Genomic DNA, 26,644 nt, shown 5'->3' with positions numbered 1-26,644 from the left:
CAATATGCTTGGTTGCGGCTCCGAGGTGCCGACGCGCGAAATGCCTAGACGCGGGCTCGACCCTCGATGCGCTTATTCGCGCAGTACGAGGTGCCCGCGCGCGGAATGCCTAGACGCGGGCTCGAAGAGTGGACACTCGATGCAATTATTTGCGCAGTCCGAGGTGCCGACGCGCGAAATGCCTAGACGCGGGCTCGACCCTCGATTCGCTTATTCGCGCAGTACGAGGTGCCGACGCGCGAAATGCCTAGACGCGGGCTCGACCCTCGATGCGCTAATTCGCGCAGTCCGAGGTGCCGACGCGCGAAATGCCTAGACGCGGGCTCGAGGAGTGGACACTCGATGCGCTTATTCGTGCAGTCCGAGGTGCCGACGCGCGAAATGCCTAGACGCGGGCTCGAGGAGTGGACACTCGATGCGCTTATTCGTGCAGTCCGAGGTGCCGACGCGCGAAATGCCTAGACGCGGGCTCGACCCTCGATTCGCTTATTCGCGCAGTACGAGGTGCCGACGCGCGAAATGCCTAGACGCGGGCTCGACCCTCGATGCGCTAATTCGCGCAGTCCGAGGTGCCGACGCGCGAAATGCCTAGACGCGGGCTCGAGGAGTGGACACTCGATGCGCTTATTCGTGCAGTCCGAGGTGCCGACGCGCGAAATGCCTAGACGCGGGCTCGAGGAGTGGACACTCGATGCGCTTATTCGTGCAGTCCGAGGTGCCGACGCGCGAAATGCCTAGACGCGGGCTCGACCCTCGATTCGCTTATTCGCGCAGTACGAGGTGCCGACGCGCGAAATGCCTAGACGCGGGCTCGACCCTCGATGCGCTAATTCGCGCAGTCCGAGGTGCCGACGCGCGAAATGCCTAGACGCGGGCTCGAGGAGTGGACACTCGATGCGCTTATTCGTGCAGTCCGAGGTGCCGACGCGCGAAATGCCTAGACGCGGGCTCGAGGAGTGGACACTCGATGCGCTTATTCGTGCAGTCCGAGGTGCCGACGCGCGAAATGCCTAGACGCGGGCTCGACCCTCGATTCGCTTATTCGCGCAGTACGAGGTGCCGACGCGCGAAATGCCTAGACGCGGGCTCGACCCTCGATGCGCTAATTCGCGCAGTCCGAGGTGCCGACGCGCGAAATGCCTAGACGCGGGCTCGAGGAGTGGACACTCGATGCGCTTATTCGTGCAGTCCGAGGTGCCGACGCGCGAAATGCCTAGACGCGGGCTCGAGGAGTGGACACTCGATGCGCTTATTCGTGCAGTCCGAGGTGCCGACGCGCGAAATGCCTAGACGCGGGCTCGACCCTCGATTCGCTTATTCGTGCAGTCCGAGGTGCCGACGCGCGAAATGCCTAGACGCGGGCTCGAGGAGTGGACACTCGATGCGCTTATTCGTGCAGTCCGAGGTGCCGACGCGCGAAATGCCTAGACGCGGGCTCGAAGAGTGGACACTCGATGCAATTATTTGCGCAGTCCGAGGTGCCGACGCGCGAAATGCCTAGACGCGGGCTCGACCCTGGATTCGCTTATTCGCGCAGTACGAGGTGCCGACGCGCGAAATGCCTAGACGCGGGCTCGACCCTCGATGCGCTAATTCGCGCAGTCCGAGGTGCCGACGCGCGAAATGCCTAGACGCGGGCTCGAGGAGTGGACACTCGATGCGCTTATTCGTGCAGTCCGAGGTGCCGACGCGCGAAATGCCTAGACGCGGGCTCGAGGAGTGGACACTCGATGCGCTTATTCGTGCAGTCCGAGGTGCCGACGCGCGAAATGCCTAGACGCGGGCTCGAGGAGTGGACACTCGATGCGCTTATTCGTGCAGTCCGAGGTGCCGACGCGCGAAATGCTAGATGCGGGCTCGAGGAGTCGACGTTCGATGTACTTAGTCGCGCAGTCGGAGGTGTCGATGCACAAAATGCTCAGGTGAGGGTCTTAGAAGTCCGCGCGCGATCTGCATAGAACTGAGGTGAAACAGCGCGAAAAAGACGAGGACATAAGGAAACAAATACCACAGACAAGCGCTGACTGCCAACTGGAAGTTTATTTGAAAATCACCGGACATTTATACCTTCATCAGCATAGGCATGCGCACGTCATTCGCAAAAACATCTGCAAATCATCATTTTAATCTTTCTTCCAAAAATGTTATTTCTTTTCCCGACAAGGCAAGAGAGGGAGTGCTTACACATTTATTGCCTTCCTTTCTTATATGAAAGGCCTCTACTATTTCCCTTTCCTTCTTACTCTTTCCTTTTCCTATGAATTTAGTCTTTTCAAATATGGGGGTGCATTGACACTTGTTACAGTGTCCAGCTAAATGACTCCCATAGCCATTCTTTAGGTTAGTGCTGTGCTGACGAGCTCTTTCATTGAAGCACTGTCCCGTTTGACCTATATAAGATTTCCCACAGCTTAGCGGTATTTGATAGATGACATTGCGCCTGCACTCAGTGAAACGAGTTTTATGATTAGTGGTGCACAGGTGCCTTTCGCGCTTGTTCATGCAATTGCATATCGAGGACAACTTACACGGGGCACTGAAAACCAAATTAATATTATGTCTATTGGAAACTTTCTTCAGATTGTGAGACAGCTTGTGTAGGTATGGCACCACGTGCGCTAGTCTTTTGTCTTTGTTTTCTTCTTGGGAAGCATCGGAACTTCTTTTCTCTTTCTGCAAAATGGCTTTGCATACTGAAGTGATCACAGAACTGATCACAGACTTTTTCCATTCTTCACAACACTGCTTTCAGAAAGGTTTCTCATGTCAAACGCAACTGGCTATCTTTGTTCATGATTTGCATACTAATCTTGACTCTTAATCAACGCACTGACACCACTTTTATATATTTTGCAAAAGTGTTCAACAAGATTGCACATAAACGTTTGCTGCTAAAACTTTCCTATTTGAATATCTCGCCCGATATCTTCAAATGGATCCAAGAATTCTTGAATAATCGCTCACAGCTTGTTGCTATTAATGATCACAAGTCTCCTATCCTACCTATAACGACCGGCTTTCCACAAGGGTCGATACTAGTTTAGAACGACAAAAAGCGGAGCTAGTTGGTAAGGATTCATTATGCAAAAAAGGTGAGGTGAGCAGACAGGACACAAGGCACAAGTGGACAACACGAATGCCATGTTGCCCACTTCTCTTCTCTTGTGTTCTGTCTGCACGCCTCACCTTTTTTGCAGGTCGATACTAGGTCCGCTCCTATTTTCAATTTTCATTAAATGATTTATCGACCACAGTATCTTCTAAAATACACGTTTGGCGATGACTGCGTGTTTTATTGCACCGTTACTAATACCACTGACCAAGAAATGCTTCAGGACAACTTTAGCAGCATTAAGAAATGGTGCATCAATTGGTTAATAGAACTTAATCCTCATAAATGTAAATGCCTGTCTTTCCACCACTGCTGTCATTGCAGGATTTCCCATACGCAATAACCAATATCCTTGTACAGTCTGTCCTATCATATAAGTACTTAGGTGTTGCCCTGTCTAATGATTTGTCCTGGGCCGCATACATTGCTAATGTAATTTCGTCTGCCAATAAGACGCTTGGATTTTTGCGTCATCTCCGCTATGCCCCTCAACATGCAAAATTACTAGCATACAAAACTCGTCATATCGAAGTTAGAGTACGCATCACCGATTTGGAACCCGCATCACGCCTACCTTATTAATGCACTTGAATCACTTAAAAACAGAGCAGCCAGATTTATTCACTCTTCATATTCATACGACATCAGTGTATCCTCCTTCGGAATTGGGTTTATTACAACTTTCACTCCATCGCCGTATTGCCAGTCTTCGCTTATTTTACACATTTTTCTACAGCTCACTATGCTGCGCACCTACATTGTTCCACCAGCCCGTGTCATCCATTCCAAGTTTCTCGGCCACGTGCCCACACTGTCACTTACGCCACCTCATTTTCTTCCCGTGTAGCAGCAGGCTGGAATGACCTATCGAATAACATCGCTGCCATTAAGTCTTCATCTACATTTGCAGAAATTATTACAAACCACTTTTTGTTGTATTGAACACTACGAGTCATCTGAATGTTTGTTCCTACCGGCCCCTTATGTAACACCCCTGGCGAATCTTATAAAGGGCCCCTCACCAGGTCAGGTCATTTTGAGCTGACAAGCGCAGAGCATACATTGCGTGATAACGATTGTGTCTGTAAAGTATTACATATCGCTACGTGCCGCGGAAAGAAATGAAATTTTAAACCGATCGCGGTTTTTCCTTCTCCTTGCGGCCACTGCGCTCCAACCCGGAGGATGGCGCTCACGTCCCTGTGCCTACGTACTGGTGTCTGCAGTGTGACGTCGCTCGTGTTGACACGTGACTTCGAGAATAATTCAAGACAACATCTGTTATCCATGTGATCTGTTGCTCAAATTGATGAAGTTTAGAGAAATAATAAAACACACAAACAGCATGTCTGCGTGTTTTTGTTTTACTTCGCACAATGGCGCAGCATAGCCTTAACCGCTTTTGCGACATTAAACCCCATTTAACTAACTAACCGAAGCAAGAGAGATGTACTTCCGCTTCTCTGCTTGTTCCCACGGTTGTGCGGTCACGTGCGCAGGTACCGAAACTACGCCATTTTCTACCGTGTTCCAGCATTGTGATCATGCTCTGCAATCCGCTTCTTCTGCCTCAGTATTCGTGTAGCACTGAATTATTGCGTCCTTGTGCACAGCATGCAAAATCGTGTGCTGCCCGAAACGATAACAGCTCGCGCGCATTGCCGCCAGCAGAAGTGCGCATAGCCGGGGGAAAGAAAAGAAGCAAGTGAGGAGAAAAATAGAAAGTGAAGGCAGGGCCCGTGACGTATGCGTCACGCGATCCTCGAGGTCCGGCATGGGAGAACGCAGGAAAGGAATTTCGCTTGCGGAGGCTAGACGGGGCGAGTGGAGAGCGAGTCTTACTATGCAGTGGAGCTCGCCTGCTGAAATCATGGGTTCGCGGCACTGAAATGTTTCTATCTTGGCTATTAATGAGCCGATTTGAAAAATTGTTGTGGCAGAACACTTCCTAAAGGACACGTAACAACTTCCAGTGTGTAACCAACATTTGCTATGGGGTCTGGTGAGGGGCTTTTTAAATGAAATGAAATGAAATAAAGCTCTATTTCGCTGTATTTCGCCGCCACAACACTCAACCTTTGGCCAGTGCTTTGCCCTCTTGGCTTCTCTGCTGTGTAGCTTCCTGTGCGCTAGCAGAAACGAAGAGAGAGAGAAAGCTAGGTATTTATGCAGTTTAAGAATTCGCAAAATTTTGGCAACACAAGACTCATGAGACGGCATTGTTTAAAAGTGAGGCCATTCTATAAGTCGGAAAAGTGTTTCAGAGCTACCTTAACAGTCGAATGCACGTAGCAATATTTTTAAGGCATGTACACTGAACTTCACCGGGCAGGCCCAGGCTGCTCCAAAATTCGGATGCCCCAGAAGTGTGTTGGTCCAAGGTTCTATCCCTGTACCATGATAAGGTTTTTAACTGCAAAACTTTCCGAGATACCCATATGGGTATCCTTTGTGACGTCTGCTACAAATGGGTGAATGTCAATTTTTTCTGTCACAAATTTTCCTCCACCGCTCATTTTTCCGCAGAATTGATTAGCCATGCACTTGAACCTGACACTTTGCAGTACCAACAATAGGATAAATTATTAATAAAGCCTCTGGCCAGCTTTAGTGTAGTGAATAGAAGCTTTGCTGATGAAAAAAGCTGCAATGAGTATTAAGGGTGGATCACAGCTTAAAACATGCTCTAGCACAGGCTTTTTATAGATCAAATAGGCACGACATCTGTATAAATACAAGATGGAGCTTTCAGTTCCCATGCTGAAAGGTTACAATGAAAGCATTAAAAGAGCAAATGTGAGCATAAAACAGTTTATTTATCCCCATCATGATATTGCAACAACTCCAGGATACATTTCCTACTTCCATACATTTCATTCACATCACTACTTGCAGTTTTTGCTCGAAATGCTTGCAATGATACCCTATAACAGAGAAGAAAAAGCATTGATGCTTGACAAAAGGCAACCCTTTAAATTCAAGCTTGTGCATGTATATGGCTTGCCATGACCATACCTAAAATGCAGTCTGGCAATCAAGAAGTGTGCGTCAGTCATTTGTGTTTACAAGCGATTTGCAAGACTATGTATCTTAACACCCATTCACATTTTAATGCCCACAAGGTATTTAAGTAAGGAGCTAACCAGACCAGCAAATGCTAACTGGAACAACACAGTAGGTTTAGAGTGAATGAGGGCTGAGCAAATTTATTAAAAAACAAAAGCAAAGGAGAGTGCATATGTGTGACAAAACTGTAAGTCACCCTCCCTGGCTTCCCAGCACAGTAAAGGGCAATGTTTTCAGGGCCCACCTTGTTTTCAGGGCTCACATGTTTTCAGGGCTCACACCTTTGGCTTTTCCTTCACTGCAAGCCTAGAAATATCAGACCTTCGAAAAAGGTTACATGGACATGGCCTCTAATAACAAAAATCAGAGCACTAATGTAGGCACGTACCCAGGATTTTTTTTCAAAAGGGGAGGGGGGGGAGGGGGTGCTACACCCAGGGTGACTTTTCTATGCGAATGAGTGGGGGGGGGGGGGGTGTACTTTTACTAGTACAAACGTTAATTCCTACCGTTTGCTATAAAGGCATGCAAACCCACAAAAGAGAAATGAAATAAGGTGTATATCACAAGTACACCTGTGATCTACACACATCAATTACTTGGCAAACAAGGAACCACATCAAATTGACTCATGCAGGAAGGGCACAGCCAAGAACAAGTAAACAAATGAAAGCATAAAATGAAGATTTCTAGTAGTGTTTTTCTAATTAGCTCTGGAAGAATTATCGAGATAGATATATTTCCGGAACAATCACAGTTCTTTTGTATCCCTCATTTACTGCTCTACCAAGTTAAGTGCCAAAACCGACTTGCACCCGCAGTGGTTGCTCAGTGGCTATGGTGCTAAGCTGCTGAGCACGAAATGCAAAAACACCCGTGTACTTAGATTTAGGTGCACGTTAAAGAACCTTAGGTGGTCGAAATTTCCAGAGTCCTCCACTACGGCATGCCTCATAATCAGGAAGTGGTTTTGGCACGCAAAACCTTACAACTTAACTTAAAACCAACTTGTATTGTTGTTTGGGAAGTTGTGTAATGAAGCGTGGCCGCCAGTCTTGTACAACCGCGTAGAGTGCAGGGCACTGCGGTTCTAGACGTACTGTGCCCCCGCGGTAGGTTAGAAAAACATCTGTATAAGCACAGCAGAGAAGTAGCTACGTCAGGCGGCTCGAATGATAACTGTAGAGGCGTCATTCAATATACGGGGAACCATTCGCCACTTCCGGCGGCATTTTCTCTATTCCCTTTTTAAATAAATGGATTTTCGTGCATAAATATTTCCACTAACAATGGTTCAATGTGTTAATTTTTGATTTTCCTTACTGTTTGGCTTTTGCCTCGGCTCTCTCCCTTAGTAGATCGCTTAATTTTTCAACTTCGTGCGACTCTTCTCTCCCGTTGTAAATTTTGCAGAAAAGTGCTGTACAATTGGGGGGGGGAGGGGGAAAGAAAAGCCAGACGAGGTAATAGGTGACAATCATAGTGCTTCTGGGTTCAATGGTTTGATTGAAATTTTTTATTTTTTGGGATGGCTGTGAAACATAAAACATTGAAAAGATATCAGTTGGGTCTGTCCAGCAGATTTTGAAACAAACATCGAAATAATGAGAAAGGCAAAAACATTCCACCATATTTTAGCTGGGAGAATATCAATCTGTTTCATGCCCCAGTATTGTGGCCTTTCCTTTGGCCTGACCAGCGATCGCTTCCACGCCTCGGCCATAATAATACCGTAACAGCAGCCCATTGTTGACCGCTGAATAGCTGTCAAGTTTCAAGATTGTTTTGGCAGCACTTCAGGGATATGGGTGAATAGTAGTGGCGTGTGCGAGGGTAGGGGGAGGGGGGGGAGGGCTCCATCGCCACTGGGTACGTGCCTGATGTAATGTTTCGTACACGACCAACTTGTGACATCAGCCTAACAAGAGGTAATAAAACAGTGGTGCCTCGCTCAGCAAACATTTTCCAGAGTGAACCCGGTTCCTCTGTACGAACTAGACATATCCGCACACAGATGTGCCTATGTGCTTTCTGGGCCTCCCTAATCATGAGCCACTATTTTCCCTCACCTAGCAAGGTTCTCACGTCACTCTCCTTTCATCTTCAGAAATGCGTAGGTGACTTATATCATTTTGAACCTTTAAAAAAGGCTATGACACAGACAGGAGAACATTTTTCACAGCAGTGCCTTCTGCCTCATCTAGCTGAGAGACATGAACTCTGAAGTGAGGAGTGTTTCTAAATAGCAGATGGCTGTAAACACTAAGCTGGATGTCACCTTTTCTCGATCTCGTCGTGAATGTCCTCCATCCTTGGTAAATACACTGACAAATTTTTTCTAACGTGTTTTAACAATTTTTGGTTTTCACATAAATAACCAAGCTCCCAAGTTGCACGAGCCAATTAATAGGATTCTTATAGTCCATGGAAAAAAAATTATGGCAGGACCCATCTCACGATGAATTTAAACATCAATGCAATTAGCATTAAAGCAATGTAATGACACACAGTATTGCCACTGTAGACACACAAAGTGGCAATCTCACTGATAACTGCAATGCCAAATGATACCATGACACGGTATACCTTGCTGTAATCACTGCTCCCCAGTTGGAGCTCTGTAGTATACCCTGGATGCAACTTTGTAGCAATGGCTCTTCATCAAGCATCTGGGCTCAATGAAGAGGTGTTTGTTATAAATGGGGTGCTATCACTTCAATATATTTTAGGCTCTGCCCCCTTTGTGTCACCTTGGCACATCCATTGGCAAAGAATGGGCACATTCACAGTGCCAAAGATGTCTGTTGGGGCACATACCCAGTGAACCAAGTTGTCTACTAGGCCAGACAGCAGCCAGCCGTCTATTTAGGCACATATCCAGTGACCCATGTCTGCTTGGCAAACAGTAGCCACCACACACCTAGAGGCCCAAGCTAGTAGACAACTTGGGTCACTGGGTGAAAGAGGTTAGACAATACCACAAAGTGGGTAAAGTTCCCAGAGAATTCTGATCACATTAAAACACTTCCCAGAGAATGAACCTCTCACAGAACAAGCCTACTCCCAGAATGAATTAAGTTCGTTCTGCAAGGCACCACTGTATCTTATTTATATGCCAAGACGCCATCACACATCCAACTTTCTTAATGCCCAGCCAAGCAGGTACAGTATTAGACAGTTTTAGTTTAGCATCCTTAGCGGAATAGCGGGATCAAAATGCACATACACAGAATGCTGAATAACCTATAGTGTTTGGAATATGCATGCTATTTCTCAGATTTAATGTTACTGTCACTGCATGGTTTATGTCATTTACGTAAAACATGCTGGCGGTCCCAGCTGGCCACTTCGAAGTGAATTTGGTGTTGCCTTTGTAGAATTCACTTGTTCATAGCAAATGACTGTAAACAGCTTTCGCTTAGTCTTGGGACTCTCTGACAACAGAGTATTATGGATCATCTTGAGGAGTTTTTCAGATCGTTTCTCGTTTCGAACACTTCAAGGGGCTAAAGAGAGAAACTGGATGACGGTGCCATCTATTGACGAAGTTGGGAGATAAACGTGACAGCCTCTCAGATCAGAAAGTCTTGGAGGCCATGGTTGACAGCTTGTACTGCTTGTACCGATTTCACTGCGGATCAGCAGACGTAGAAAGTACAACTACAACGCGCTCCCGGCTTTCAATGCGCTGCCTAATGCACTTTTCAGGCGCACACGCAAAGCATGGTGAACAGATAGAATCTTTTAGGTGTACTATGTATGTGAAATTTAAAGCATAATGGTATAGTGTCCTACAAGTAAATTACGCTATCAGACTATACTAAATCTCATTTTCTGCAAAGTTCGTTTGCGGAATGGTAACACTATTTCCCTTAAACCCGCTATTACGCTAACATTAAACTAAAACTGTCTATTGCTTCGAGTGTATGTGTGTGTTACAAAAAGCACTCCAAGCCTGGGACCCCATAATGTCAAATGATGAGCTACTGCCTGCAGTCGCAGGTTAGGTATGTTCCCCACATGCGACATTGTGCATTCTTTACATGTTGGGCAATGCTCAACATGCGAAGTTAGTTCCAGTTACATGTCAGGTAGCACCTGCCAGAAGCACGTGTCAGTTACAATAGAGTATTTATCCTATCTTTCTCTTTTCTTGGTATGCTGAGCCATCTCGTAGGGACTCTTTGAACACACGTTTAACGCTTTGCAAGTCTGCTGTGGGAAGACAGCACATGAATTAAACCAGTGATTGTAGTATGGTTCAAAATACATTGCATGTCAAATGTTATTTGGAAAATAAGATGAGAAATGGGCGAGTGAGGTACACATAAAATGGCACAAAAAATAATTGACATCTTTATAACTACCTTATCACTACATCACACCGTGCTTTACCAACATCAATAATTATATATTAGCTTAAAGTTACGACGAAAAAACGGTGCAATCAAAAATTTACAAAAATTACTGGGCAAATAAATGCCTGAAATCTAGCTAAAGAGCCACCAAAAAAAATATAGTCGCCTTAACATTTCTACTTTAAAGCTGTGCGCTAAACAAGAGGTGCAGTAAACCCCATCTGCTATTGTGCACCAGCTAGCCACAAATAGCTGCAGATGGTTGGCAAAGGTTCAACTTAAGCGAAGCTGGTTAACTGAGTAGACACACAAAAACGAAATCTTGGCATTAAGCTGAAACAAGTTACATCTGCAATCTTTCATTACTAGGAAAAAAAAAACTATAACAGCACCACATTGCAAAAAATTCTGGTGGCAAGTATAAAACATGACAACATATGGTGTGCAAGAGAACTGAGCTGTTTCAAACTTCACCATTCAAAGTGAGTAACAGCAAGCCATTCATCGTTGAAGTGAAAGACTATAGTAACCAACCGAAAAGATGCCACCTGTTGAAGCAGCATTATACAAGGTAACAGCCAAAGAAAAATCAAAAGAACACAGCAGAACCGGGCACCGCACTAACTTGCCAGGAAAACATGTGTATAATAAAAAACCACTAACATGACTAGCACCTAACTACCTATACAACTACATTCCATCAACAACCAACTTTCCATACAAAAGCATTGCCTCATAAAGCACATTCCGTACAAAAGCATTGCCTCATAAAGCTGGGGGCATAATAAGCAGCATACAGAGTTGTAATCCCTTACATAGATCAGAGATGGATGTTCAAGTCATAGATTGTAGAGGCGTGTTTTTCTGCAAGGCAAAATAACTAATCATTCTCATGCCAGAACTAAAACTTTTAAAGAAGGGTGCAAAAAGACAAGTCAGGTCTTAACCAACACAATATTCCAGACCTTGATAATGGTTGGCTACCATAAAAACTAGAATATAGGTAGAGTTTCTTTCCCAAAAGATATTTTGAAAAAGTGCCCCCTCTTCTTACACAGCAGTCTTTGACACAATTCCACTTCTCGTCTGGCTACTAGGGGATTAAAAAAAAAAAAAAGAACGGAGAAAGTGTCCACAATTTTGTTGTTGCTGCTGCTAAGTTCATGGAAAATTCGCAAACATTGTGTGAACATGTGCTACTACTGTCTCGGGGTGCAAAATTAGCAGGCCTCAGCTTGACTTTAGTGCTGCTTGAAAATGTGATAGAATTCACAGTAGCAAACAAAAGCATGTCAGCACTGCACTGTTTGGTTGTGAAACGGTGCAACCATGGTGAGTGCAACTGTTGACTTTCACTGAAAACTTAATTACATGGCCACTAAAATGTTCATGCTCAACTTGAAGAAACCATGTGGTGGAATTTATTTGCATGCATTGTGTGCGCGAACGTTTATCCACTGGGACAAATTGACGGTGCAGAAGAGAAGTCTCGTCGGTCACCATAGTGCGTGAAAATAGCACAAAAAACATTGAAGCTGCAATCGACGGAAGATGCCTGGCAACAACGCGAGGATGCCTACAGTCAAGTGCAGTCATTGCTGGCGTGCACCTCAGGTGCCTCGTGCGTGCTGCGCATAGCCTGATGACAGTGTTGCACATGCCTATCCCTACATGACAAATGTCTTGGACATCACCAGTGCTGGGCTGTGGAATGTCATAAGTGACCAGCAGCTGTCCCTGGATGAAAATCCTCACAGTTTACGTGTGGCTTTCATTTCTGACGATGAATGGGTGTATTCGTTGAAAAGCTTCTAAAAATTTTATTCACCTCAAGGTCAGGGGTCGACCTATATTCCACGTGGACCTATATTTTGACTTTTATGGCATCTTACACAGGAAGGCTCTGTCCTGGTTGCTTTCTGTGAAGCAAGTGGTAGGAGGAGTTATTAAGTTTACTTACAATTTTACATTTTCTGCGTCTCGAATAAACTCCAACCATGACTAATATAATCAGTAGGTTATTGGCACTAGTTTGGGCTCATGGTTATGTTAGGGCATAGCTAATAGCTCTAATAGCATGAATTTACATCTGAAATACGTAGGTCAATGATAAGAAAAAGCATTTTTACAGAGCTAACTGACAAAATCTGACTGCATAACATCTATGCTGCTTTTCTGCAACATCAGATTTGCAAGGGAACCATGTATCAAAGAAAGCTGCTGAGATACAGCAGATTCTCCTTAAGCTCTCTGGTAAGCTGAACAGTTCAAGGATTTTTGTTTTACTTTCCAACAGATTTAGTTCACTTTTTATTTAGCAGAACTTTAAGTAAGATGAACAGATTTCTTGGGTCCCTTTCATGTTTGCTCTAAAGGAGCGCACAGCATGTCAAAGGTCCACTCATCTTGGTAATAATTTCTAGTTAACGTTCTATGGCTGTTTCATCTCCCTTGCTGTCCGTATCTCAACAGTGCTAGAAAAATTAGCACAATGTCAAACCAACTCACCCAATAATCGTTACCACCAGTTAGTTACAGCAACTATCTACAAAATGGCTAGAAGGATTTTCCTCCCACCTGCAACTACTGTGCACATACTAAATCACTGTAAGCTACTTCTTGTTTCTGGCTTTATGGCAAACCATGCACTTGGCTGTGATATTTTAGCTGTGCACAACTCTTTTCAAAATTCCATATGCACACTTTCATATAACCTAAGATTTTAGAACCTTTTCCCAGGCATGCTGATGTACCTATTGCTAGTTTATGTGTGTCCTAGTGTCTTGCTAATTCCTATTTGATTTCCTTGGCTTGTAATGGCTATTCATGAACACATCTATGTCAGCTTAGGTCAAATGCACAACACACACCATGACATTTTCACAAAACAGCTTTTCATACTGCTGGCATTTGAGATATCATATTACTGGGGCTGCTTATATGTAACTACATCATGGGTTCGAGGGGGGGGGGGGGGGTTGTTAAAAAAAAAGAAAAGCGCTGTTTGAGAAGAAAGTAGAACCACCTTCCAAATGAGGCACGGCTTCAAATATATGAAACATTTCTACAAAATGTGAAGGCTATACACATGAATACTTCAGTTTTCTGCCAGTGGAACAAATGCTGCAATTGTAAAATTATTGCGCATTGCTATGTCTAGACAGACAGTTTTCACAGCAGTGCCTCAGCACCAAATGGCTAGGTTCATGCAGCAGTTTGCCTTGGCTTGTTCACAGGTCTATGTCAGTCACCACTTAACTAGATGAGAACAAGTTTTTTTTGCAGGCCCAGAAACCTCAGCAAGAATAAACTGTCCATAGCAGTCAAAAATTAATTCCTGTACCACTGTGTTAGTTCATGATATCATGTCACAAGGTCCAATTCAGTTTCTGCTCAGTAAAGCACACTTTCAATCTACAAATAAGATCCCACATACACACTTTGCAACTTACACTGGCAGACTAATGAACGGCGTTTCTTTGTGGAAACACACAGTGCACAGAACACTTACTGTGCAAATGTGTACACCAAGCAGTTATAACAGCTTAGCCAGTCAGATCCAGTGTGCAGCTTCATAAAATTTTGGCTGTGCCCAAGTCATAACAGCAAAAGTGTTACTTGCAATCTCATACTGCTGAGCCCACCTGTGAATACCTTAAATTGACACACTGCAAGCAATGTTGAAGGAGGTGCACAACACCATGTAAAGAGACCAGCGCTTGAGAGAGATAACCTCCTCAAGCATAGGCACACTGAACTGATGAGCTCTGGCCACTAAGATTTGGCTGCGGTGCCTTTGTGCTCTTGAGGTGCAAGTCCTTGGCTGCGCAATGCAGCTTCTCAATGAAGTCTGGCACGCCTGAGGCTGCCATCCAGCTGTAGATCGGCCCCGGAAACGAGGATCGCGGGTCGTCATAGTATGACAGCAGGAAGTCAAAACCATCCTGGGGGGGGGGGGGTAGAGAAGAAAAGAAAAGGATGTGCAGCTATATTAAATTTGGAGCGCCAGAAAATCAAGTAACCTACATGCTGCCTGAAAGAAGTGTAATGCACACCGTAGCTGCCTACATGTTTAGACCATGAATAAATTCACTTTCTAGTTTTTTTTTCTATTTATTTTTGCATAGCACATGGCCCACAATCTTTTGTCTGAGCATGCAAAGTTGAAAATAAATTTGCAATGGCTTGTGAAACCTAATTGTACCAGTGGCGCCTGGCATAAAATTAAACAATCAGACAATGGCACCTCAAAGTGAGCTAATTATGTAGTCTGATGAAGTGCCTGCTGAACACCCAATTTTAAGGAACTATCAACTGTTTTTCATTCACAGTGAAATATCTGGGTGGAGTCCCTCCTATAATTTATTTCCACATATATGACAGGAGGTACTTATCACAAACTATACTGCTAGTACTGTATTATATAGGTCAATGGCTCTCTTCAGCTTTTTTAGCACTATGTAAGAAGCCTTTTTCGGCAACAAACGGCGCATGCTGACTGATACTGATGCACTTTCATCTCTAGCCAGGGCATCGATAATTTTTCTTGCTGATCAATAAATTTTATTTGCCAGAACAGGGCCTGAAGTTATATCTCTAATCTGAAGGGAGTTCCATCAACGCAACGCAATGCTGGCAGAAAGCAGGAATAAATCGACACAAAAAATCATCCAAGCCCTGGCCATAGATTAAAATGCAATCATGTACATCAGCACATTGTCTGCCACTTTCAGCAGCAAAGAAAAATTATGTGCAGTGCAAAAGAAGCTGGACATTGCCATCAACATTGTGGGGTCTGAAATGTGCTCTTGGGACAAAGGAACGACAACACAGTAATTCAAACAAACACAGAGGGCATTTATTTCACCTTTTACACACCTATCTAGGCATCACCAATAGAACGGGCTGATGGGCACACGACAAATTGAGGAAGTCCGATTCACCACAACCAGATAGCGAGAGAATATGTTTGCCCCCATGACGGACACCAATGCCTAATCGTTTGTGTTATTGCGACTCAGGGTCGAGGATGAGAGACGGACTCTTGGAGCAGATGAAGAGGAGATGTAAATCTTTATACAGTATGTACACTCGCCCACAAAATATTGCGGGGTGCGCGAGCGGGTGGCGAAACGACCCTCCTCCCACGCTAGCGGGGAACCCCTGGTGTCGAGACCGACGCCTACACGCACGCGCATCCCTCCGAGACGGCAAGCGTGCATGTTTCCGCGCTTCCTTCTTGCGCACTGGCGATGTCCGAATGTAGCCGTGAGGTGCCCCTCTTGTGATTGGCGCTGTGGCGGCTTCGACGGGCACAACTTTGTGAAGCGTGTTTAGAAGCGTGAGCTTGCGCGTGCCGCTGCGGCCGCTTTTTGTCGAGTCACGAGCGCGGACGCATATTGCCCGGTGGCGAACACAAGTGATTTTTTTTCTGCGCTACACCTTTTCGTTGCCAATCTTCGTTGTTTCCTTTTTCTTTCTTTCTTTTTTTTTACGCACGGGGTGTTCTCTCGCGGAAGAGCGAGGCAGAAAAGGCACTCTATAGAAGGAGACAGGCAAGACGAAAATGAACGTTTGATTTCTGTTGTATAAACGAAGTGTTGCCCGTCGAAGCCACCACAGCGCCAATCGCAAGAGGGGCACCTCGTGGCTGCATTCAGGTATCGTTGGCGTGCAAGGAGGAACCGCGGAAGCATGCACACTTGCAGTCTCGGAGGAACGCGCATGCGTGCAGGCGTTGGTCTCGACACCAGGGGTTCCCCGCTAGCAGGGGAAGAGGGTCGTTTCGCCACGTGCTCGCGCACCCCGCAATATTTTGTGGGCGAGTGTACATATATAGCAGGTAATAGCATACAAGTAGTGGTGCCAAAGTGTGCACCATACCGACGGGGCAGCTAGTCGCGACTCTCTCTAACAATAGGCAGACTCTGCCTTATCCCTTTGGCAACCCATTGTCAGCAGGAATGATGCAGGGCAGGTCCTCATGTCAACCGCATCGCCTTCCGCTTTTGTTGCGGGCGAAGTCTAAGCTACATACTACCGGATTCCACGGTAAAGGGACAGCAGTTCTGTGGAATTTTTAAGGCTGTCAGTGGATTTTTTGTGGTGCTCTGTGCCCCCGGACTCCTCAGTTTGACCCACGGAAAGTGGTCAGCAGTTTCTTGGAACATTAAAGGTAGTCAGTGGATGTTTGAAGCCCAGCACAAGGGTACCCACTTCAGAAGAACGAGGGGAAAGGGGAAGAGCGCCCATTGCCTTGATCATAGGCACGCAGTGTGGCACAACAGCACGTACAGTCCCACAAACGGTGGCACGTTCGACCAATTGTGTTCATCCATTCTGGTGTTCTGCTCCTAAGCCTTTCGCAGGATGGTCCCGCGAACGGCTGGCGAGTGTGCAAAACATACACGCAGCTAGCCGATCCTAAGACAAAGAGGAATAGGCTACGCCCTCTTGCATGAGTAACTCCGCCATTAGGCGACGTTAGAAGTGCAACGCTTGTGCCATCTCTTGTACGAGTCTGCAACTACACCGATCGCCGGTGGCACCCAGCTACGCAGGCAAGCAGGATGACAAGAGATACGAGAGCCATGCGGGGAAAACAACATCAGGGGACGTGTGAGAGTCGAGTGTACTCACTACATTTATGATAAAATAAAGTATGAAAGGGTGTTTCTAATCCAGTCACTTCTCCCACCCTCACATAATGTAAATGTTTTGCAGCTGGGTAACAGAACCTGGCTCTTCAGGTAAATTTGGCTGGGCATTTCCAGTGACCATTTCTTATTTTGATGAAAAAGTTATATTTTGCTGCCTGAATGCCAAAGACAATAAAATCAATAATTTGTTTTCATGAAAAACTTTGCAGCGCCCAGTAGACCAGAAGAGCTTTATGCACATTTTGCCATATCCACATTTTGGTTAACTTCCAAATAAATACTTAGAAAAAAAAGCTGCTGGGGCTATGGCTCTAAAAATATATATAGTGATAAGCTGCAGGTCAATAGCATTGATTCAACTAATTACAGTAGAACCACATTCATACCTTTGGAAAAAAATGTGTGAAAAAATGTATTAACCAGAGAAATGTATGACCCAAGTCACTGAAAAGTTTGATAGACTTAACTGTTGTTTACATCTACGTGAAGTGCTGTGCAAATTGTTGCAGCATGAGATGCCGACGTGAGTCAGGTTGTAGGGTGCCACCACCTCCATGCGTGGCGGTGTATCATGACACAACACCTCAAACTGAGTGGGCACATTAAAACCTCCCGCCAAAATGCCCCATTTGAAGCTGCTTACCGAAGCCAAATTGCAGGAGCATAACCTTAAGGGGGCTTGCCGAAGCCCGCTGTTCTTGTGGCTTCGGCAAGCCCCCTTAAGGTTATGCTCCTCCAATTTGGCTTCGGTAAGCAGCTTCAAATGGGGCATTTTGGCGGGAGGTTTTGATGTGCCCACTCAGTTTGAGGTGTTGTGTCATGATACACCGCCACGCGTGGAGGTGGTGGCGCCCTACAACCTGACTCACATTGTCAATTTCTTATTGCGTGGTGTTTTAAGACGGTGATGGGAAACCAAAACAAGGTTGAGCCTGTGGGCGGATGCCAGAATACGAATATGGTGCATACGATGCCTACAATGCCACAGGAGTGAAACATGACACTCACTTCATGCCGCCTGCAGCAGGAAATGGGCACGTCTTATTGTCTTTTAAAAGCGTGCAGTATGCATCCAACAGCACTATGCCCCGCGCACTGTGAAACAGATAGCTGGAGATGCTTATCGCAGTTGGTTTGGCGGCGATAGCTGTGAATGCGGCGTGCAACGATTCGGGAGATTTGCTGATACTGGGACAGGAAACCGGGTGCTTTATAATGTAAGAAGGGCGGGTGAGTATTGTGGTGTGGGGAAGCTGCTGGCAGTGAGTGGCTACTGTTATCGATTATGCGCGCTTTGTGTTTTTTCTTGTTTACATGGGATCTAGCGGCTGGAAAACAAACTATACGACCACAGTTTGGCGATGTACTGAACGTTAGTGGTGAAAGATACATGGTTAACAGAAATGTAAGAACTGGTAAGATGTGTAACTGCATTAAGCTATTTCTTTCTCTTCTCAAGTGTGAATGTTGGTACCAAAAAATTCTACAAAATGGGACCATATCAACAAAGTTTACTATGGAATATCACCACCACGATATGGCGTAAAAAGATTTCGACAATGGGACATTTCAAAACATTGGCCAAAGTTCCGATATTTTTTTTCTCTGCATCTATAAAGAGCACAGCTTCCAAATTTTGTTAGCCTGTTACAATGAAATTTGAAGCAAATATCTTGGCCTATGTCCTTACTAAAGATCCATGAGGACCACCAAGTTTATTGTCTTAAACTAATCCAATCTGGAAAAAAAAAAAGGTTGTTACATAAACTGTTTGATTTTTGAATTATTAAGAACCGAGAAATCTGATAGAATAAAGGATACTGCAACTGCAACCTATGGGGTCCATGCGTGCTCGAAGCAGGTTCCTTTCCTTTACGGCACAAAAATGCTCCAGGATGCTTTGGAAAGTGTGTATTGACAAAACATGAAATTCTTGGGTGAAAGCACTCGGCATGTTCCTGGACAAAATTCTCAAAATCTGTGCGTGGGCACAGCGACAGAACGGCAGCACATGGCTTAGACCGCTTGCTATTGATATCGGGTTTTTAACTCTCACTACCACGCCTATTCGCAACTTCAAGCGCAGTAGAACCTCGTTCACAGGTTTTCGAAAAAACCACGAGAAGAAACGTACCAAATGGGAAAACGTGGGATCTGAAATAACTAGACAAATCTGACGGACTGAACTATTGTTGACATCTACGTATTCGATAAAGAAATCAATCAATTTTAACGCAATAGTGTTAAAGGACCCATGTTACAAAAAATCCGGTGTCAGTGTCCTTGTGAGCGAGAATTCCCGTATATATTTCGGTATATGTATATGGCACGCCATGCTTTATGACATGCGGCATATGTGGGTATACTGCAATACCATTCTATCACTAAAGTTGCTCATATCTTGTCTTACATTCTTGACAAGGTTATTCCTTGGAATTTTGAGAACGACAGCCCACAACCAAATCTCATAAAACAAAATGCCGACAGTGCATGCCTTTTATGTTAAATCTTCTCAAAATGAAATATTAAAAGTGCAAAACAATAAAAGAAACCTGAAAAAGATATAATTTTTTTTTGGAGCTACTGTGCACAACCGTCAGGATCGGCCCATGTAAGAGGCTGCGTTTCTACCAGAAAGTTCACCTTTGTGCATATATTCACCACCAGTGTTTCCCGGTAAACATTATGGTTACATAAGCTGCAGTTGCTGAGAAGCATGAGAAGCAGTCAGGAATCTTTGAATGCTATCGCATTTCACTCTTAAAGGCAAAATTTTTATTGACAGTTTTTCCATGTGTTGCTAAACATTTCCGTTGCAATTCTTCTACAAGCAAAATGACACACTGTTGCTAATTATGACAGATCTTTAATTATTTGTCAGATTTGACAATTTTTGGCAGATTGGGAAGTCTGGAAAAAACATTTTGAATGAAGGTATCGTTGAAACTAGCCTCCAGTGCTCCTAGAGGCAAAATTTTAGGTTTGGTCAACTTGGCAAAATAGTAATTTTTAAGTAACAGCAGCAGTGAACGTACAGAAAGAAGCTTCACTCATTGGGCCCACTTTGTGATCCAATGCATAGGTTGTTTTACAATGTCTCAAACAATGGCAGATGCGCCTGAATGTGCGTTATTTTCATAAATGTGCTCAACTAATATCAAGTGCAACATTATTTTCCCCACCATTGGTTGCTTTTATTGAACAGCAGTTTGACAGTGTATGTACAAATTATCACAAGCAATCCTTCCTGTCGCGTTGGGTTTTCATTTACATTAGAGCACACAGTCGGTTTTAGACCATGTGTGTGCCCTGTTATAAAGTAATCTGTCGCATATGCAAAGAGTGACGTGCCGAGATGGCGTAGAATCATGTGCACTGTATTTCTGTCTGCTTAGTACTGGAGGTCTCGAGTTTCGGAAACACATTACAGTGAGAAGCAGACGAAGCATTCCCTCCCTGTTGGTCAGGGGGAGGGGGACTGGAAGGCAAGTTGGCACGTCTCCTTTTCTAGCATGGCCATGGCTGGCATGGCTGTCAGTCTGGCTGAGCACATATGCAGCCCACACAATTTGCTTTAGACGTAATCTGCCACGTAGGCAAAGAGGGAACGAGCCGAGATGGTGTGGCATCATGTGCGCTGTCTTCCCGCCTGCTTAGTAGCGGAGGTTGCGTAATGTAGAGTTTCGGAGACACGTTGAAGTCTGCGCTGCCCGCTGCAAGTGCCTTTTGTGATAGCGTCGCTCCACTACAGGTGACATGAACACGTGGCTGGCTTCACCTCGTACCGCGATGTGAAAATATTGTCGACATGGCATGAAACAGCATCTTTCTTTACCGACTCTCATATTTAGCAAAATGAACTTTTTTCTCATTCATATTTGTTTTTTCAGATTTCCTAATAATTGGAAAATTTTTGTGGCCCCTTCTGTGTAAGTAAAACCCACCGGCAACTGTACTTATTTGCATCAAAGGCCAAATTTCAATAAGACGAAATTTCAATATAACTAAGAAAATTGCCGATTTTACGGACTTTGTTATATCGAGGTTTAACTGTACTCGCACAAACCTAGCATGTAGCCATTCAGATGATTCATTGACATTAATTGGAAGGCCGTGCACATTAGAGGAAAGAAAGAGAGGATCCCTTAGCACTCTGAGAAAGCTGGTGGGCTTCCCCGAGGAAAGAAAAAAAAAAGAACAACAACAACAACAACAAAAAAAAAAAAAACTAGCAAAGTTATTCCTGCCAATATAGGTGCACTCACCTCATCTATGCTTCGGTGAGGTCTGATCACCATGTGTGACGTGTACTTGGTCACTCGGACACACTCATTGATAGGAGGGCAAGCTGGGTGATCTGTTGACCGTGACATGAGCACCATCACTTTGCGTTGGTCATCAACAAATGCTCTTCTTATGTACACATAGTCCCGCTTGTACATGGGAAACTGAAATATAATGTATACATGAGATGAGCAGGCAAAAATACTTAGCCAGAACATCACTCGTACGTTCACTCTTAACAGTGGTAGCAAAACAAAAAAACATTATAGCAAAAGCAGTTCTGTGAACTCCGTCCCATTTGTTTACAATACTGCACTCAGCAGCTGGTACACAATGCAAAGGATGAATCTTCTCCATGCTACAAAACTCTTTAGTTTTACCGATTTATTTTTTTTGCTGTTATTCATGAAAAGCCAACTGACAAATAATGAAGCATTTTGTTGCTATCTACATTCAATCTTTGTCATTATTTAAAAGCTGGCAAAATGGTACTGAGGTAAGGCAGCCCAGATCGCCAACATGCCTTCTATTCCCCAACAGTTATCAACAAGCATTCAACAAATATAAGAGCTCTCATACCACTGTGTGTAACTGTTCTCAAAAGCACAACAGACTGTTCTGATCTAATACACTAACCTTTGACTAATTTGACTGGGACAAGACAGCAAAAATCGGCCAAATTATCTGTCATTAAATAAAAAGGCAAAATGTGTAAGAATTTGCTGCCATTTTATTGGCCAAAATTATCAATGACCATCAGTTTCTCTTTGAGCTGAACAACTGACACAACAAGAACATGGGGAACCGAGAGGATCGATTTTGTTAATCATGACCACATAAAGCCAACAGACAATGAAGCCAAGGCAAGCACATCAGGGAAATGAACTATGGTTGAAATTAGAATGTAGAAAATAAGAAAAGGGAAATGAAAGTGGACGAAAAGATAACTTGTTGCCAGTGGGAGCCAAACTCACAACCTCCACATTACGCGTGTGTTGCACTACCAATTGTGCTACGGTGACGGCTATCAATTTGTCCACTAACTTTAGTATTTATGTTTACTAGATCCAGCCCTACGAGTGTTAGCCAGTGCCACTCAGAGCCATGGTGGGCGGATGTGGTACATCCTTTTTTGTCCAATGGTGTCCCTTAAGATGTGGTCTTAGGAGAGCAGGCACATGGCGAATAGGCCCCCGCATGCTACCTATTGACATCAAGGCTGCCAGACTCAAGACCCTCACACTGAATAAACGAGACAAGGGGATTCAAAGGGCTCGATTTTGTTAATCATGGCCACATAAAGCTGACGCACAATGAAGCCAAGGAAAGCATCGGGGAAATTACTTGTGGTTGAAATTGGAAAGCAGAAAATAATGAAGAAAAGGGAAATGAAAGTGGACGAAAAGATAACTATAGATGTGATAACAAGAAGAAAGTTATTTTTTTCGTCCACTTTCATTTCCCGTTTCTTCAATATTTCTACATTCTACATTTTGACAGGCAATAATTGCATTAGTGATACATCTTTGACCCTGCATCCATCAGAATTTGAATTCCTACGTTTGCGTATGCGATAAGTTGGCAGATGTCAGTAATGTATTCTCTGCGCCTACGCGGTTTTGTGGCCTAGGTATATATATGCATCGATGATGAAGGAAAAAAGAAGTTGTTAGTCAGCGCCAGTGTGTGTCATGTCTATCTTTTTGTGGTTCGTCTTAGGTGTTTGCGCAATAACATTAAGTTCAGAATTATGAGCAGTCAGCATGCACACGACTCCTTTAGTGGCAGCGTCCGTCTCGGTGGTGCTTAGGGGACAGTGAATGCATTGGAACACACGTCATCTCCCGTTGAAAACACCTATTTTTGGCCTGCTTTAGGAAGATAGTTAAGCAATAACTGTAGCTCACAATGTCTCATTACAGTATTTGCCCTATTCTAATGCGTGCTTTTTTTTTTTTCAAGAAAATTGGGACAAAAATTGCCTGTGCAGTGCAATTGGACACAAAACCAAAACCACCTTTGTGGCATTCACATGCTCTATCACATAAGACATCTGTATGGTGGCGAAACTGACTTAAAAAAAAAGTATGACGAAGCTAATTTCGGGAAACTGGAAACGGTGTCATGACCCCTTTAATATGAAAGAGTAAAAACAGTGGCTGTCATGGGCTGAAAAGGCAGATTTCATTATCACTTATGCATTTGGCAAGAAAGGTCTTCTCTCGTTTTTGTTTTGTGCTTACCCTTTGAGCTTCAAAGGTCGGCTTTTGTTGGGCAGCCTCTTTTCCCACACTTCCGTGAAAAATTAAATTATGGGTTTTTATGCGCCAAAACCGCAACCTGATTATGAGGCGCGCAATAGTGGAGAACTCCGGAATATTTTCGACCAACTGGAGTTCTTTAACGTGGCCTAAACCTAAGTACACGGATGTTTTCATATTTCACCCCCATGGAAATGTAGCTGCTGTGGCCGAGATTCGATCCCACGTCCTCATGTTCAGCAGCCCAACACCTTAGCCATTAAGCAACCCTGGCGGCTCACACTTTTGAGCTTCCCCACTAGAAATGTCATGGTTACCACCCTTTGCTGTTCAAATGCTTACTTTCTTGCCAAGGACAGCATAGGTAAATGCACAGGCATAATTTGAGGCTAAATTTTCAGATAAATGATGTTCACCCGATCAAAATAACAAAAGGCTTAGTCCAACCACTGATAAGGAACTTCCAGCGCAAGAATGGAAACTCAATATATAAGAGAAAAGAATTTGGCTACACAACACCAGTAAATATGTGTTGGAAGACAGAAACTAGAGATACTTTTCATACCCAATACCTTGCCCTCTTAGAACTGCAACTAAAAAGTGGTCCAGTGAATGGCCATGAACCTTTCGACCAGATGTACGGTGCTTACAGTTCCCAGTGGCCACACCTATCACTGGCAGCTACTCCTCAGATGCATTCTCAATCTTGCTGTCTGTATATAATCACACTGGCCTACAAAAGCTTTGTCCATAGAAGTGAGAAACGGGTGTGTGAAAGAGCAGGGATAGACAGCCTGCAAATGGCAAGTGGCGAGAAAAAAAGTTTGAGCAGGACTTCAACAGCATTATGGTGAGGATTAATTGCACCAAGTTGCGCTAGAAATACAAGTGTAAATGGAAACCATGACCAGCGCCGTTCAGAGAGCTCAATGTGTACCAATTATTGATGAGTAGATGGCTGGAACTGCCTGCCCACTTTGGAAAACCGTGGTTAGGTCAAACAACACAGGAAAAAGGCAAATGGGCCAGGTGCTATTATGTTTCCCAATGATGCAACCAACCCTATAAGTGGAAATGCACTGTCCACCTGTCTGAAACTTTCATCATTAAAGGCCAACTGCAGTGCAACTTTGAATTGTGTAAAAAATATTTGTAGTGATATAGTGCATCTACAGAGAAGGCTTAATGCAGAATATTGTGTGCAAAATACGAATGGGTGTGCCAGAAACAACTTGCCTAACTAATGTTTCGTATACTGAAACTGGAAAAAGTACTGCCAAAACAGATCAACAGAAGTGATGCAGAACATAAACTTGGCCTTACCTGGGCTTATACCATATCTACTTGCATAATGAACGCATTTGCGTAATGAACGCAGCCCCCCTTTTCCAATCAAGTGGGTTTTTTTCTTTTTCTCGCATAATGATCACACCCTGAACTTGTTGCCATAAGTAGGAGACACATGGTACGATTCGGTGTCTGATATGGTGTCCGGCGGGTACGATTGTGTCCGATGCTGTGTTGGATGCTGAATCGTACTGTGTCTCCTACTTTTATTGCGATAGCAATTATATAGACGCCAAAGGCGAATTTTTGCCGTCGTCGTTGTCGTCGCCGCACATCGTATGGTGTAGGTGTGAGTGAAAGCATGCGAGGGAAGCCGACAATTGCGGCTCAATCTTGTGTGCCATCTTTCGTTGCGCAAAAGCCTTCTAGGAGGTAATGGCAAAAGGCCCCGGGGAAGGGAGTAGGGGCGGCGGCGTTGTACACTAGCAGCAACTTCATAATGCACAGCCGCGCCCGAAGGGCACTGGGGGGAGGGGAGGCAGGGGGCGTGGGGAGGCACAGCGTTTTACTCCGCCAGCAACTGAACATTGTGTGGCCGCGGCGTGCCCTATTGTCAAAGCGATCTACGTCGGGGTCTGAGTTGATGGCGGCTCATACCTTTGTACGTGCTGCGTTCTTGCCGCTCAGTTTGCGTTGAAGCGAATGTTTGCAAATTTATACGGCCAATAAAACTACTATCCTTACTTCGTGTAGCTGTCTACGCATTTGTTATCGCAATCAATGGTTTGCATTTCGGGCAGAACTGACTTATTTAGAGGTGGCAGAGGGGGGGGGGGGAGGGGGAGAAATCGCTCAAAATTTTACCCCGCATAATGGATGCGCCCCTCCAACTTTGCACATATATTTCGAGAAAGGAAGTGTGTTCACTATGCGAGTAAATATGGTATGCTTGCTCACTGCTTCACATACTGTATGTTGCATCTGGCTGCACTTCCAACAATCCCCCCCATAGTTTACAGGCAAAAAATTCCTCTGGGACAGCTCCCAACATTCTGCGTGCTATTCTGTGACTAACAACAATATCCACCTTATCAGCTAGCCAAGCGGCATGTTACTACAGGTGCTCATTGTCTCCTATGGGCAATCTGAAGGCTATTAGATAACAATTTGTTTGGTTGCTAGTCTTATGGATTTGCTACAATTTCTTTAGTGACATCTACTCTCTCTTTTCACGAAGCTGGCATCACCTGATGTTCTATGGTGAATGCAAAAGCACTCAAAAAACAAGGACAAAGAAAAGGTAGATGTAACATAGGCAGTTATATGTGTTACGTCTACTTTTTTTAGTGCCGTTTTCCATTCACCATACAACTTTACCAACCTGCCCAACTTGCCAGACTTGTGAAGTTTTGTTGCAGTTGGCCTTTTAAAGGTTGTGCATGCAGCACATTTCTTGTCTGCCTTGTTAATCCCTCTCTGCAATGCATGCTTTAATCCGTAAAACTACTTTCTGACTGATGAGATGTATGCCCAAAGTCGCACTGCCAAAATATGTTCCAAATAGTTTATCATGCACAGTGGCTGCTTTCCAGAAAAAGAGATCAGCCGAGACTAATT

The 26,644-nt window shown here is 44.6% G+C and overlaps 1 protein-coding gene across 1 annotated transcript in view; it reads right to left on the bottom strand.

The window, feature by feature from the left end:
• Positions 1–5,907: 5,907 nt before the first annotated feature.
• Positions 5,908–26,644, bottom strand: part of LOC135901763 (stAR-related lipid transfer protein 7, mitochondrial-like) — a 30,630-nt gene continuing 9,893 nt past the window's right edge. Inside the window, exons 5-6 of the mRNA XM_065431615.2 lie at positions 21,461–21,643; positions 5,908–14,480 (exon numbers count right to left, since the gene is read on the bottom strand). Of these exons, the coding sequence (XP_065287687.1) occupies positions 14,274–14,480; positions 21,461–21,643 (390 nt within the window). The 3' untranslated portion in view covers positions 5,908–14,273. The remainder of the gene's footprint in view (positions 14,481–21,460; positions 21,644–26,644) is intronic.

Source organism: Dermacentor albipictus, chromosome 1, assembly GCF_038994185.2.
Source record: "Dermacentor albipictus isolate Rhodes 1998 colony chromosome 1, USDA_Dalb.pri_finalv2, whole genome shotgun sequence".
Taxonomy (NCBI): Eukaryota; Metazoa; Arthropoda; class Arachnida; order Ixodida; family Ixodidae; genus Dermacentor; species Dermacentor albipictus.
The sequence above is the reverse complement of the archived record's forward strand: the minus strand, read 5'-3'. Positions and strand labels throughout refer to the sequence as shown.